Raw genomic sequence first — 15,000 nt, 5'->3', positions numbered from 1 at the left:
TAGAAAATACACAACAGAAAGTCCAAGCATCCTGTCAACCCAAAAACAAACGAAACACACACTGTGCTCTGTACAGGGTACAGGAAGAGGAGACAAAAGTAGCAGAGACTGCACATGCGATGTAAAAGTGTTTTGTCTCAGGGGTGGGTATGGACGTATTGATTTTAGTGCAGTGTATAGCAGCAGAGCACGGAACAGCTGGGTTACAACCCCACAGATCGAACCTGACAGACGCTCAGTAATTGCTGCTTACGGCAAAACTTTATCAGACCTCTCCATCTAAACGCATGGTGATGGAGGCTGCCAAGCAACAGTAAGCTTTCGATGGCATAATACTGCCCTGCCCTGTAAGCCAGGCACACACACACACACACACACACACACACACACACACACACACACATACACACACACACACACACACACACACACACACACACACACACACACACACACACACACACACACACACACAGAGAATCTGATGTACTTCCCTTCAAGCATACAATAGTTGCTAATTAGAACCAACATTGCACTCAATCATTCCAGTTTACATTCACAACTGAATTCTGTTATGCCTCCCAGGTGAAGACAGTGAAAAAGCAAGTCACCTTGTTCTATATTTACATCCCTAGAGCTGAGAAGCATGAAAAATACCAGAGAATGCTTTCAAATGCCTCATGCTGACAAACACTGCAGAAGGCTCCCCTTAACGCTGGTTGCAGGAGAACACCCAATGCAAATGTGTGTGGCTGAGCAATCAGCCACCTTCACCCTCCCTTGATATTTACTCAGACTACAAAAGCATCTCAATTTTCCTTCTTCGATAGGTAGAGACAGCCACCCTAACGGGATTCAGCCTCGCCTGGCCAGGGCGCCATCGATGACGGCGGAAACGAAAGTGAGCAGCCGCGGCGTGCCGCTCTTATGCAGGAGCCCGGGGGATAATATTAGCCCACCGTGGCGAGCCGAGGGCGCCCGGGACGTGCCACGCTGCTGGAGACCGCCACCATGCCCAGGGTTGAATGTCCGTGACGGTGGGTTCACCCTGCCGCACTCACCCAGTGCGTTAAAAAAAAGAAGCTAAACAAACCCCCAAAAACCTCCAGGCCTGGTTTGAAAGGCTGCCAGAGTCTCAGCGAGAGGCGCCAAAAACACATGTGTGTGTGTGTTGGGGAAAGAGAATACTCCAGAGAAAAAGATCAACTGAAACCTATAATATTACTGTTCTCTTAAAAAACCCACAGAATTATTGACCTGCCAAACGCATTTGTCCTCGGTAAAGGTGATCCGTGATATTTAGATGAATGAAGAAGGATGTAACTTCGGCTTTGGTTAATCCTCGCTGCCTCTACGTTTAAAGGACGGCTTCGCTATTTTTAAACCGTGGACCGCCTTATTAAAATTGTTGTTGTACATCATTTATAACTGTGCATAATACATCTGGGTGATAGCGTTAGCGCGGAGAACATCAGCACTCTTTCTCGGCTTCTTGTGAAGTGTAAACACAGTCCAACGGGGCAGTCATTTAAGCCGTCAAATCCGCCCATACATCTCCCTTCTGAAAACGGCAAGCATTGTAGTCATGTGGGTCTTTTGTATTTTATAGCTATTTATTCAGAAAATGTTTTGCATAACAGAAGGCCTTAATGTCACGTTTGAGTTTTAGTCATCGTGGCTTATGTGATTACAGGCTGAATGTGTGCAGAAGCTCTGTTGCGTCTGAGGTGGGAGATTGGCCTGCGTGTACCCGTGCTCTTTACAAATTAAGCTCAGCTGGTTCTTGAAGGACAGGTTAACTTGCACTGCTGGTGCACACGTGAACCATTTGTATATGGACACACAAGAAAAGAAGAGGGGAAAAGCCAACAAGGCCTAATAGAAAGCATGGTTGTTACTTGGTAGGACATCAAAAGACATGTTTGAGTTTCTTTTCAGAGGGAGATTTATCTGGGGTTTTTCAGGCTTAAAGGATCACTCTTCTGGACTATGTATAAATCAGTGAGACCAGATTCTCTGTGCCCCGGCTAATGACGAGGCCGCAACACACCGTCAGAAGCAATAGGATGCATTTTTTATTAATGTATAGGTTGCAAAGCAGCAAAGCTCTCCTTTAAGATCTGCCCGAGATTGACCAGCACTGCGCAAGGCGGGGCATGTGCGTGGGGTCATCGACCTCCCCAGACGCATCAGTCGGTTAATCAGCATTAAGCTCAAATACATAAACCACGACTCCTGCGCTGGCACGGCCCCAGCATGCCACACGAGGCAGACACCTACAGCGCAAGCACCGAAAACAAGGAGTTACATTGTCAGGGGCGTGCCAACCAGGTCCAGGCTCTGCCCCTCTCTGTTGCCCGCGTGCATGCCAATCCGGCCCCCCGCACTGCGTGGCGGTCACGGGCTCTGGGCGACCTCTGGTAGCCCCCACCTCCACCGAGCTGGAGTGGAGCAGCACACCTGAGTGGCACCCTGAGAGCCAGCACGCTCCATAAACACCCGAAAACAAACATGGCTCGCTGTCTTCCGGAGATGGGAACCGTCTCCGTTGGAAAGATCCAGGGCTATAGGTGATCTGAACTAGTCTCAGCCGTGTACATAAGAGATGACAACCTTATGTCAATATGTTCCGTAGGCTTAGTGAAACGTGCCGGGTAAATGCGGCGCTATAGATAGTGCAGTGTTAATTAGTGAGTTAAACGCTTGGAGAGAAAAGGGAACACTTTGGGGGTGTGTGTTGCCTTTCCTGTTCATAGCAGGGCTCCCAGTGCAATCTCTCTTTTTTAGAAACTGGCTGTGGAGATCCCTTTCCCGGGCTGTCGGCTCGGTGCGGCGCTGCCTCCCAGCCCCCCGGCCCCTGGCGCCGAGGAGGAGCGCGGTGGCCTGGATTCGCCCGCGGACGGACGAAGGAGTAGGAGAGGTGAGGATCAGGCGAGCTGTGCGCAGGGGCTTTGGAGGCAGGAATGAGGGCAGTCGGGAGGGGGCGGGGCGTTGTGGGAGTGGTGGAGGGGAGAGACATTCTCCCGCAACAAGCCCCCTTCATCCCATCCTCAGAGGAGAGCACTGCTGTTTGAGCTCTCATCTCTCCGCGTCCCACAGCTATGAAGCATCTACCATCTGCCCGCACTCAGCCGCAACCGATCTGCTCTCAATCTGAAAGGATCCGGGGATTAGCCGAGACATTTGTTACACCGCCGATAATGGGCATGTCGCACAAATGTAAAAATTGAATACAACGTGTCCCAATTCTGGATCTGGAGACTTAACTGAATTTTGCGATCAAGACATTGTGCGTTCAACAAGGACGTAATGAGATCCAGATCGTCTGTGCAGTCATAACTCCAGCTGAACAGATCTGATTGAAATGTGACTACTGACTCAGTCAATCTCAAAGGAAAAGTAATAAATTAATTGTATAATAGAGGTGCCGTGTGAAAAATGAATAATACATGAGTTTTCATTAAACATCTGTTTCATCTATTCTTTTTTCACCGTTTTTTAAAATATTTTTTAAAGTATTAATCCCATATGGACTAAACATTTCCACAAGAAGAGAACTAGTTATCTGACATTTATTTTAAAGATCTGGGTTTTGTTTGTTTGCTCAAAATATGCTCTGAAATAAAGCAGATTGCTTGTTCCATAGTATCTTATTAAAAGAAGTGTGGTGTACAAAGCTATGAAAAGCAACTTCTTTGATTTATTGTGATTTATCATCACCTCAGGTATTCGCCTTTGAACAGCCAGTTACCACGGTCGCAGATTCCACGTTTTCCAGCCTGTCCTTCATGTTCAAAGAGCTGACTGCATGGAGGACATCTGGACACCTCCCAGGTCAACTCTGGGATGTGGAGACCATGCCCCAGACCTTCCGGAGAGTAATCCAGAACAGACACTGTTCCCACTCATCCCATTCTGTTCACTGCTGTTGAATTGGTCCTATTGATGTGTGTCATGTAAAGTTGGAATGCGCGTGTCCTTGTGCAGGAGGTGTTTCATTTTTTTTTCCCATTTTTTATTTTGTAACTGAACTTAGACAGTCCCAGAGAAGCTGCAGCCGAGTGTGTGGGAGGGCTTGTGAATCTCTTGCATCACAGCTATGGTTACTGTGAAGGAACCGTTCTGAATAGATTTTCTCTGTATGAATTGTTAAGGAAGCCCGTGCTGTTCAAATCGCACCTTTTCCCTTCCTCGCGTCTCTTCAGTCGAGACACCTCATTTCCTCCTGTTCGCCACGGCCTTCTTTTGGTCGCTAACAGCTCCTAAGAGCACTCACTCTGCCTCACACTCAGGAGATCAGATGACTGGAAGGTGACCAACATTCTGGCAAGTTCCATATTACTTTGGAAAGCCACTGGTACAGACTGGTATAGACTGGTACACACTGGTATAATGCAGGATACTGGGTGTCATTTAGGAACCTTTTACTGGGATAACATGCAGTAGAACAGCCAACCATGCACAGACTATAATTCAACACACACACACACGCGCACACACACATACACAAATGTGAACAGACAGAAGATGACACTGGTTTAACAGTTGGTGAAGAAACAGCTCCTACCTGTTATGGTCTGGGGAGCTCCTGCGGAAGCATGAGGACATGAAACATGGAGAATGTGTTAACAGACCTTCATCCCCGATCAGAAACGCACAGAACAGCCATCGCTCTCCGCTTTCATGTGCATTACGTTTCACGGCAAACACGACGTCGGCTCTTTTGGCGAGCGGCCCTGCGACTAGCATGAGAACGTGAGAACAAATTTCACTGGCGGTTGTTCTGAGTGGTGAAGCAAGGGCTTTGAATTTCCTTTTCTGTCATCTTCCTCTGAGTCAAGGTGACTGGAGAGGAAGAGGAGTGTAGAGTGTGTGACATTCCCCGTCGTACATGAGAGACCGAAAACAGAGGGGAGCGAGAAAAAAAAACAACACCCCCCGAGCGCCTTGCTGAGAAAAATAACAGCACGAGGTCCGGTCCTGGTGGAAAGACGTCCTCGTGAGACTGGGTTGGTGCATCTGTGTTCAAAATCAAACACAGCAAAGGCAGGAGACGCTTTCTCGCACCACACCATAAATGTTTCAGACACAGACAAAGCTCTAGCAGCTCGGAGCGATGGATATTAAACTAAAACACCAGCACATAGTCTCCAGACTTCCTGGAACGCATAAAGAAATGTGAAGCTTTTAAATCCTGTCAGAGAAAGATGACACGGCCTGCCGTGTAGCACTGGGTATGCGGCGTGTGTCACTTTATTGCACATATATATGTGCACACGCCTGCACATGTATTATGGAGCATATAGGTTATGTGTATACACTCTGAACAAATATCAGTAATACAGTAACGTGTAAAGTTAACCTACTTACCTACAACTTACATGAACTTACATAAAGATCTCATTGGGTTCATTCATTCACATGTAACTGAAGCTACTGCTAACAGGTGTATGCTATCAAGCACCAAGGCCATGCAAACTCCGTAGACAAACAACCGCATTAGGATCGGAGTGGAGCTCAGGGACTTTAAATGCGACACATCCATGGTTCCTCATCCTTTGCCATGACTCAGTTTGGGAATTTCTGCCCTGCTAGATTATTGTCGAACGGACAATAGCAGTAGCAGCACGACCATGAGGCAATTGACCGCGCAACGTCCCAGAGCAGGTCAAGTTCAAGTTTGGTCTGTCGGGTGCGTACCGCGCAGGAATCACCTTCCCACTGTTGCATCACTCACTCCTGCGCCTGCAAACTGCGCCTGGAAGCAACAAGCTGTGCACCGTCACTGGTGCGTCTGGAGCTTCATGAAATGGGTTTCCACGGGCAAGCAGATGCAGTCAAGTCTATGATCACTATAGACAATGCCAAGCATCAGCTGGAGGGGCGTAGAGCCTGCTGACACTGGAGTCTGGAGCACTGCGAACGTGTTCCCTGGAGTGATGAATCATGCTTCACTATCTGACAGTCTGATGGATTAATCAGAGGATGCCAGGAGAATGCTAGCTCCCAGAATGCATAGCGCCAACAGTAAAGTTTGGGGGGTAATGGTCTGGGGCTGTTGTTCAGGGTTTGAGTTGGGTTTATTAGTTCCAGGGAAGGGTGAGGCTAATGCTACGTTTTGGTCATTGAAATGCTTCCAGCGTGTGCAAAGGATTTGGACTGTTTCTGGTCCTCTCTGCTTTCAGCATGACTGTGCTTCCTGAGGTCCATGAAGTCATGGATCAATGAGCTCGGTGTGGAGGAACTCCAGTGGCCTGCACGTAGCCTTGAACACCTTAACCCAACTTAACCCCACTGAACACCTTAAACCCACTTAACCCACTGAGCACCATAACCCCACTTAACCGCACTTTACCCCACTTAACCCTAATCCATATTAATAATACCTGTTATAGAGGTGGGGGGGGGGGGGCAGTTCCATATTAATAGCCATGGTTTTGGAATGGGGTGGCCAACAAGCTCATCTATGTGCAGTGGTCAGGTGTCCACATCCTTTCGGCCATATAATAAATATTAATTGAATATCGACATATTTTGGCTTCTTCAAAAAAACATCGAGATCTAATTAGAAGTGAAGACTAACTAGGACTTGTTCTAGCTGAGTAGGTTATGCAGGAATCCTTGACTGTCAGCAGTACTTATTTGTTCATGTTGCCAGCAAAGTTGCTTTCTAGAGAGGGCCATTACTATAGTTACTCTTTATAACCGACAGAACGAGGCCAACGATTCTATCACAGACTCTCATCCCGTGCTGGGGCCCCGTAAGCGCATCGCTCAGCTAGCTGACGTGCACCAGACAGGAGTTATGACTTGTCAGCGGGACGGTGATTAGATGTCACCGCTGTCACTCTTCCGGCGCCATATCGATGGCCAGATTTGCCGTTTGATGCCATCTAGGTGGATAGAGCCGTGCTGTTATCTGTTTTTCGCAGGTGGAGATGAGTCCTCGCCGGCGGAGGATTATTTCAAAGGCTGCGTGCGCGCTTCGGCTCGCCTGGCGTGGAGTAAAACGTAGCCTCATTTTCTTCTTTGAGCGTGTTGGCGCTGTGGAGTAGATAATCCGATTGCAGAAAATGATTGCAATTCATTTCATTTCACTACGCAATTCCTTTTGTGATTTCCATGCAAGAAAAAAAAAACATTACTAAAATAAGCACGTCCATATAAGTCTGAGTAACTCAGTATGAGTAACTCTGTTTTTTAAAACGACCCTTCAATGGAAACATCTTGATCTAAGTGAACCAATATCCCAAAATACCTAAGACCTAGGTGGTCCTAAGAAAAGCCGCCCAGCAGCACACCACCGTGGCTTTGAAGAACGCTGTGCTTGCCTCTTTGTTTGGCTCTCTGATCTGTGCTTAATCTTTTCCTCTGTTGTGTGGATGCGGTTGTGTATTCTAACTGTGGAGGCACCACTGTGAGTGGCTCAGCTGGCAAAGAGGGTTGTGTCCTATCGCCAGGTCCAGAGCCCGGTTCCCCGCATAGCCGCAGCCGGCCTGGAGTGGGCAAAAGCAGGGATTGGCCACGCTCGCTTTGGATGGGAGGGATGTCTTAAGTCGTCTCTCCTAGTCGATATGGAGTGACAACACCCAATCACAGGTGTCTGCTGGCTAATTGTGGGTGTCTGTTTGGGCCCTTAGCGCTCTTCTCCTGGCTCAATGGGATTTACTGCCAGGTTGTGTGAGCTGCTGCATCAAAGGTTTTCTGGCTACACATGGAGCTGTTGTGATAAGGGAGGGGTTGCTAACTGGCAATGACCGACAATATAATAATTTAAAAAAAAAACAACAACAACAACCCAAGAATGGCTGCTGGGAATCTCACTTTGAGTTCTACAGAACAGCAAGGAATCAGTTCTCCAGTTCACACGTTTCAAAAGGCTGTCTTAAAGCATGAGATTAGTCTCACAGTCCATCTTACTACACTTTACCTTTTCTAGTATCAAATGTATTTTTAAGAGCCAGCAAGCATGTAATTATATTGGGAGACAAATAAAAGCCCAGTTCGAGCTGCCAGCGGTCGGTGGCCTGTTACAGTCAATATGCTAAGGAGACATTTGTAAATGCCTTGTAGAAGAACAAAGACAACGTAGGAAAGCGATGTGCCCACTACCCCTTAGCCACGCCCAGCGTCCAGCCACAGCCAGCGTCCAGCCACGCCCAGCGTCCAGCCACAGCCAGCGTCCAGCCACAGCCAGCATCCAACCATGTCCAGCGTCCAGCCACAGCCAGTGTCCAGCCACGCCCAGCGTCCAGCCACGCCCAGCGTCCAGCCACAGCCAGCATCCAACTATGTCCAGCGTCCAGCCACAGCCAGCGTCCAGCCACGCCCAGCGTCCAGCCACAGCCAGCATCCAACCATGTCCAGCGTCCAGCCACAGCCAGCGTCCAGCCACAGCCAGTGTCCAGCCACAGCCAGCATCCAGCCACAGCCAGCATCCAACTATGTCCAGCGTCCAGCCATGCCCAGCGTCCAGCCACAGCCAGTGTCCAGCCACAGCCAGCATCCAGCCACAGCCAGCATCCAACTATGTCCAGCGTCCAGCCACGCCCAGCGTCCAGCCACAAACAGTCATCTTGAATGTGAAGCTTATCTGGACCCCCTCTGGGTACATACGTGCACATACAGTGATTTGAATTCAGCTGTGATCGCCACTGTGCCTCGCAAAGCTTCCCACCTCCCAGCTGGAACAAAGTACCAGGAATCTCAGGCCATCTGAGAGCGGCTCCAGGCTACAACGCCGCACTTATGAAGAGCTTTAATCCAACGCTCGCCCTCTTCAGTCTTCTGACATAATGGTCACGCCATGATGCGCATGTTCAACAAAAAATGGCACAATAGTTCTCTCTCTCTCTTTCTATCACTCTGTCTCTCCTTTTCTCTCTCACTCTCTCCAATACTCCCTCTTTTCTTTCTCTTTCTCTCGATCTCTCTTCCTCTCATTCTGGATTTTTCTCTCATTATCACTCTCTCACTCTTTGCTTCACTCTCTCTTTCTCATTTCTCTTTCTCTCTCACTCTCTCACTCTTACTCCTTCAGTTAGGAAACATATGAGAGGGCTCTGCTCACAGTCCTGGGGCAGATACAGCACCACAGAGAGAAGCGGCGGGCACTAACAGGGCGTGGGGGGTGGGGGGTGGAGGAGTCCCTGGTGGAACTCGAGATGCAGCGCAGAGCAGCTCACGGTGTCCTGCTCTTCCTGTACCTCTACCCATCAGTCTGTGCAGGCCGTCTGATGAATGCTAGTCTGATTAAAATCTTAAGGTTCAAATGCACTGCCATACATGTCCCTACTGTTTTAACACATTTTATCTGACAGTAATGTGTTTATTCTTTATAACTGTGAATTAACTAAATGACTAAATTTATTTTGCTCTATTACTTTAATTACAGTAGCATTTTATAATTCAAATGAGCATGCTAGCAAACTCATAATTTTAGATCTATTATAGCTGTTAACCTTATTATAGCACTATGGTTAATCATTCAGAAGACGTACTGTGCTCGATACACGAGAGAGAGACCGTGTCTCTCCACAACACCTGTGCCATTCAGTCACTGCGCCCAGCAAACGTAACAGCATCGGTCAGGCGCCTCACCACAACCCCGCAAAAAACAAAGTTCCACATCAGTTTGTTAGCTATTTTAATGTCTGCCAGTGAGTGCAATCAGACAACTGTCAAAAACACCTGCTGCGTTTTTTGCGTGGCACAAAGGGAAAAGACAACAGCGATCGGAAGGTACAAGCCTTTGTTTCGTCCCACAGTTTATAATCAACGGTGAGTTTCCAATCTGTGACCACAATTTTTCAATTTCCCATTCCCTTTCTCTCAATCAGAGCACCGGCATCAATCAGGCCGGCAGGGGGGGGAGGCGTCATCAGGGATGGAAACATCGCCAGTACTGTGGTCTTATTTGTTTTTGAGGTGTGTGGGGAGCGTATCGCAAGACGTGCAGGAACGCACGATGCACATATGACTCAGCATGTGTCTGTGCAATGCATATTTAAACCGTGCTACTCTGAGACATGACTCAGCATATTTAAGTCGTGCTACTCTGAGACATGACTCAGCATATTTAAACCATGCTACACTGAGACATGACTCAGCATATTTAAACCGTGCTACTCTGGTCTGCTCACCGGTCCATCTATTGTAACCTCCATTCAGAACAGGACATCACAGAACACAACCATTACAGTGGATGTAGAATGTTGGCAAAAGGACTAGTTATAGGACGTCCAAGCACCAAGTGCCCACCAAGTGCCTCTTTGTTCCTCTGGAGCTGCCATGTTTGGGGTCAAGGGTCAAGGGTCATGCATGCCTGTAGTTCCTCCACGTTGAGTGGCTTGGACCCCCTTGGCAGCCGCATGCTGGCACACTAGCAGATGGACCACATTAGGCGGCCGCTCTCAATACTGTGCACATATTTGCCCATAATTGGTACTTTAAATGCCTGTCATGATGGGGTCTGAGAAGAAATAGAGGCTCTAAGGGCCAAATAATTATGGGAATGAGAGAAACCATTGCTTTCTGTGTATCGCGATGGGATCTGAAATCTCCACAGAATTCAACAATCAACTCTTTGAAGATCACGCTGAGCAAATGAAAAGCATTCAGTCTTTGACGAAATGACATTTTCTCCCTAAACACAGGCAGCAACTCTTACTGTGTTCTGGTGGAAAATTCCTTGGGGCCTATGAGCTGGACACGGATGAATATTTAATATTTATACACTTGCACATGTGTGAATTATAAATTGCTGTGAATCAGGGGGGAATGTTTTGTTCAGGCCTTCTAAAACTCATCCGGCTTTGACGTATCACAGACCACTTAATTCTAATGAAAGGGCAAATAACAGCTCATCATTTGCCATTTCTGCAGTGTGATCTCACTGCATTCTTACAATGCTGCGACCAAGCCCTCCCCTTCAACGAAACACCACGAAGCACCATTCCGATCAAAACAAGGGACTATAGTGAATGTCGTTACATTTGTTTAAGTCACATTTGTGCCACAATCAGGTTTAGACACGTAAACTGCATTTACACACTGTACCTTGAACGGAAGAAGAAATTCTGTGACTTTGGAAGAAGCATTGCGCTTACGAACTGAACTGACGTGCTATTTCCTGTTTAGCCTATGCGTCGCTTTACCTGCTGCTGGGGTAAAAGTGTGTCTTATTGATTGACGGTTTAATTACCCAACCCGCTTACCTAATTTGCTGTTAATTTGCCTCTCGTAGCAATCACATTTGACTGGCAAGAAGCCTGGCGCACTACAGCTCATATTTAACCTCCATCTGGCATCCTGTGGGTGGATGGGAAGTATGGCAAAGCAATCGTAGTGCCACTGGGCTTTGAGCCCTCCTCAGAGGTGCTTTGGGTGAGAACTCCAACCTTACACCTCGTGGACAAGAACGGTTTCCACACAGCAGACCTCCCTGGTCCTGTTCTCCCATCTGTACTAGGGGGTAAAGATGTTCCTGGTAATGATATGAACACGGATTTGCCCGCAGGGTTCCGGAGCCTTCTGATTCTCTTGCTCTGGGATGTGCATCAGCTAAACGAATGCTTTATAATCAGAGCACGTTTTTAAAAAAAAAACACAGAATGACTTGAAAACACAACCACTGCGAATTAGTCTCTCCCCCCCCACCCCACCCCACCCCATGACTGCTACCATAGAAACATACAGTACCGATGAGCAAGCACGGCAGACGTCAGAAGCCAGTCCTCTCGGACAACGAAGGTGGCTAGCTAAGGTCTCTGTGAAATGCATGATTCGGCATTTCTCATTTGACCACTGGGCATATTTTTACTCCCGTGGTCCGAGGCCGGTCATGCTGGTTCCTGTGAGGCGCCATAGTATGAAAACACTATAGTGGTGCATAGAAACAGTGTCATTTGCAGTGCAGCATGGCTGTGAGAGTGGAGACCCATCTGCACAGTGCAGAAACAGTCCAGCAACTGCCACACTGCAGCTCCCACGGACAGAATTTCAAACAAAGACCTACAGGTAACCCACTGTACCCACACACTGTATCTCCCATATCATTCTCCATATCTTATTCTGTTTAATCTGTTCATTGCCACACAGTCAAAGACAGACCTAGTGAACACTCAAAGACAGACCTCATGAACACTCAAAGACAGACCTCATGAACACTCATAGACAGACCTCATTAACATTCATAGTCAGGCCTCATGAACACTCAGACAGACCTCATGAACTCTGAGACAGACCTCATGAACACTCAAAGACAGACCTCATTAACACCTAAAGACAGACCTCATGAACACTGCAGCTACCAGTTGTGCTTGATTGATAGCCATGAAAGGTAAGCAGGAGAGAATACATTTTCTGCAAGCACTTTAAAATTCATAGTTTAATAATTACTGGATTGCTTCTTGAGCCTAAACTAAAGCCAAATTATGGATACAGTTAACAAAACATGAACATAAAATTTGCATAAATCCTTGCTAGCAGCCTCCCAGCCAAAACATGGCCTTTAGTTTCTGGATTACAGTGCTGCCTTCTGTGAATTCTACACACTCTTCTCTTTAGTAAACAACCTGATGTCCTCCCCATACAAATATCCACAGTTTAAGTTTTGTTTTTTGTGTTTGTTCAAATATCCTTTTTTTTTTTATTTCACAATGTACGATCTTAAGTCCCCATAAAGGGAGAAGGATACAGAGCATTAAAAGCTCATCGTTAACTGACTGTCGTTTCTAAAATCCCTTTTGAAAGTCATTTTTCCCAAACTGCTATTATCCATCACGTCACTGATTATTGGTTGGAACCTGTTGAAGGAAGCGTGGCCTACAGACAGGAACGAACCTTCGGCACACGACAAGTTTAGCTTGTGTTAAAGTCTCACTTTTACACTCTAAAGCACAGCAGTGCTGTCACAGGGCCAGCCTACGCATTGGGCTAGCAGAGGAGGGAAGTCTGACGATGACCTCTTGGCAATAGGCTAGTAATAAAAACAGTAATAATAAAGAAAGCAATAAAACCGTGGCGTCCAATCAGAGGCCTCAGCACATGATCTCACAGGCCACCACAGTGCAGTCAGTGGTCGGTAAACGTTTCTGAAATGAACCCATGTCTCCCCAACGATATCACCATATTGGCCAGGGTAAAATGCGTTGTAAAAGAAGACCAAACATGACAGGAAGCAGCGTGACCTGGAAATGGTGCGACTCGGAAAACACGAGGTTAGGAATGCCCCCCCCCCATGTGCGACCGATTAACCTCTCTGTTCCCAAACAGATAAGTATGGGTCGACTAGCAAAGACCTCAAAGTTCACCCACCTCACATACACACTGAGCACATGCACTCCTGCAGGACTACAGCAGTTTCCAAGGACATGTATAAGTGCTGATGATTTAATGAATAGGGGCATGGGTAGATCACTAGTGTTTAGATCACTAACATTTAGATCACTAGGGTTTAGATCACTAGTTCTTACTAAAATCACATGCAGCCATCACAACAGTAACAGCCCACTTTATTAGAAACACTGGGTGTGTGCAGTTAGAGACAGTTGCTATGCACCAGCTTGCCATCCTCCAAATCTGACCACAGGACGGCTATTGGCTTGAATGTGTTTTGTTTTATTTTGTGATTGTTTTATATTACGTTTGTATTTCTACAGGTTTTCTGAATGTCTCTGTCATACCTCTGTGCTGGGGTGAGGCTGAGGTCAGGAGGTGATAACTTCCAGGCCTCATCCACACCTTCTCCCTCACCTCCTCCTCCTGTTGCTGATCTGACTCCCTCATGTTAGACTAGTACCCTTCTTTCTGACTAAGACTCTGACTATGCTCCTTCCTGACAGGTGGGTGGGTGGGGCGTCCCTAGGTAGAGCATCATGCCTGCAGCAACAGCGCGCGCACTTCCACCCTCCTAGTGGAGCAACGTCTAGTTTGAAACCTGAGACCTCGATGCCAATGGGTGTGCTCCAGCGTTGGCACACTGTTCCACAGGTTAGGCTTAGAAAGGAGGCGTCACACCAAAGCTGGTCTTCTCGCCTGGGAAGGCCCTCATTAGCTATGCATGACACAGGAGCTCACAACACATCTCTGCCGTGTTTAAAGGTGTGAAGTGGCACTGTGAAAACAATGGCTCTTAGTTCAGTCCTCATCAGGTTATTAATGCTAACCCTGGTGATGAATGACATTTCAAATCAGCATAAATCCCTTTCATGACAGCACAGAGGGGCTCAGAGTTCCTCTGGGGATGTTTGCGTCTGCCTCTTTCTATCTCTCTGCTTCTGCCTCTCTCTGACTGTCTGCTTCTGTCTGCTTCTGTCTGTCTGCTTCTGCCTCTATCTGTCTGTCTGCTTCTGTCTGTCTGCTTCTGCCTCTATCTGTCTGTCTGCCTCTGCCTCTCTCTGTCTGCCTCTCTGTCTGTCTCTCTTTCACTTTCTCACTGTTCCTCTCTCTCACTGTTCTGTTTCTTTATCACTGTTCCTGTCTGTTTCTCTTTCTCACTGTTCTTGTGTGTTTCTCTGCCTCATTGTTCTTGTGATTCTTTTTCTCATTGTTCTTGTGTGTTTCTCTTTCTCCCTGTTCTTGTGTTTCTCAGTGATCTTGTATGTTTCTCTGTCTCACTGTTCTTGTGTTTCTCACTGTTCTTGTGTGTTTCTCTTTCTCACTGTTCCTGTCAGTTTCTCACTTCTTCTCTCTGTGACGGCTTTGCCCTTTTTTTCTTTGGCTCTCCATGCTGCATCTTTCCCATTGCCTCACAGCAATTCTCTCTCTCTGTCTGTCTCTCTCTCTGTCTGTCTCTCTCTGCCTCTTATCCTCGTTCTCTCTCTCTCTGATTGCTAACTGAGCTGAACCTTCCCGCAGGCGGGAGCAGGCTAACTCTGACAGACGGCCTGGTTTTCTCTCTGTGTGCTGCTGTTTGTTAAGTGTGTGGAAAGGCACACCGTGACTAACAGCTGCCTCGCTCTGACTCAAGGAGGAAAGCTCTCCCACCATCTCCGTGTC

General features: G+C 47.4%; 1 protein-coding gene across 3 annotated transcripts in view; it reads right to left on the bottom strand.

The window, feature by feature from the left end:
* The window catches only part of cadm1b (cell adhesion molecule 1b), a 96,019-nt gene that overhangs the window by 30,021 nt on the left and 50,998 nt on the right, over nucleotides 1-15,000 (bottom strand). For 2 of the 3 annotated variants that reach the window (XM_027022398.2, XM_027022401.2), the window contains exon 2: nucleotides 4,568-4,588. The exons of the other annotated variant lie outside the window; for it this stretch is intronic. In XM_027022398.2, the coding sequence (XP_026878199.1) occupies nucleotides 4,568-4,588 (21 nt within the window). The remainder of the gene's footprint in view (nucleotides 1-4,567; nucleotides 4,589-15,000) is intronic. 3 annotated transcript variants of the gene reach the window in all.

This window comes from Electrophorus electricus, chromosome 15, assembly GCF_013358815.1.
Source record: "Electrophorus electricus isolate fEleEle1 chromosome 15, fEleEle1.pri, whole genome shotgun sequence".
NCBI classification, from domain to species: domain Eukaryota; kingdom Metazoa; phylum Chordata; class Actinopteri; order Gymnotiformes; family Gymnotidae; genus Electrophorus; species Electrophorus electricus.
This window is presented reverse-complemented; position numbering and strand designations above follow the sequence as displayed.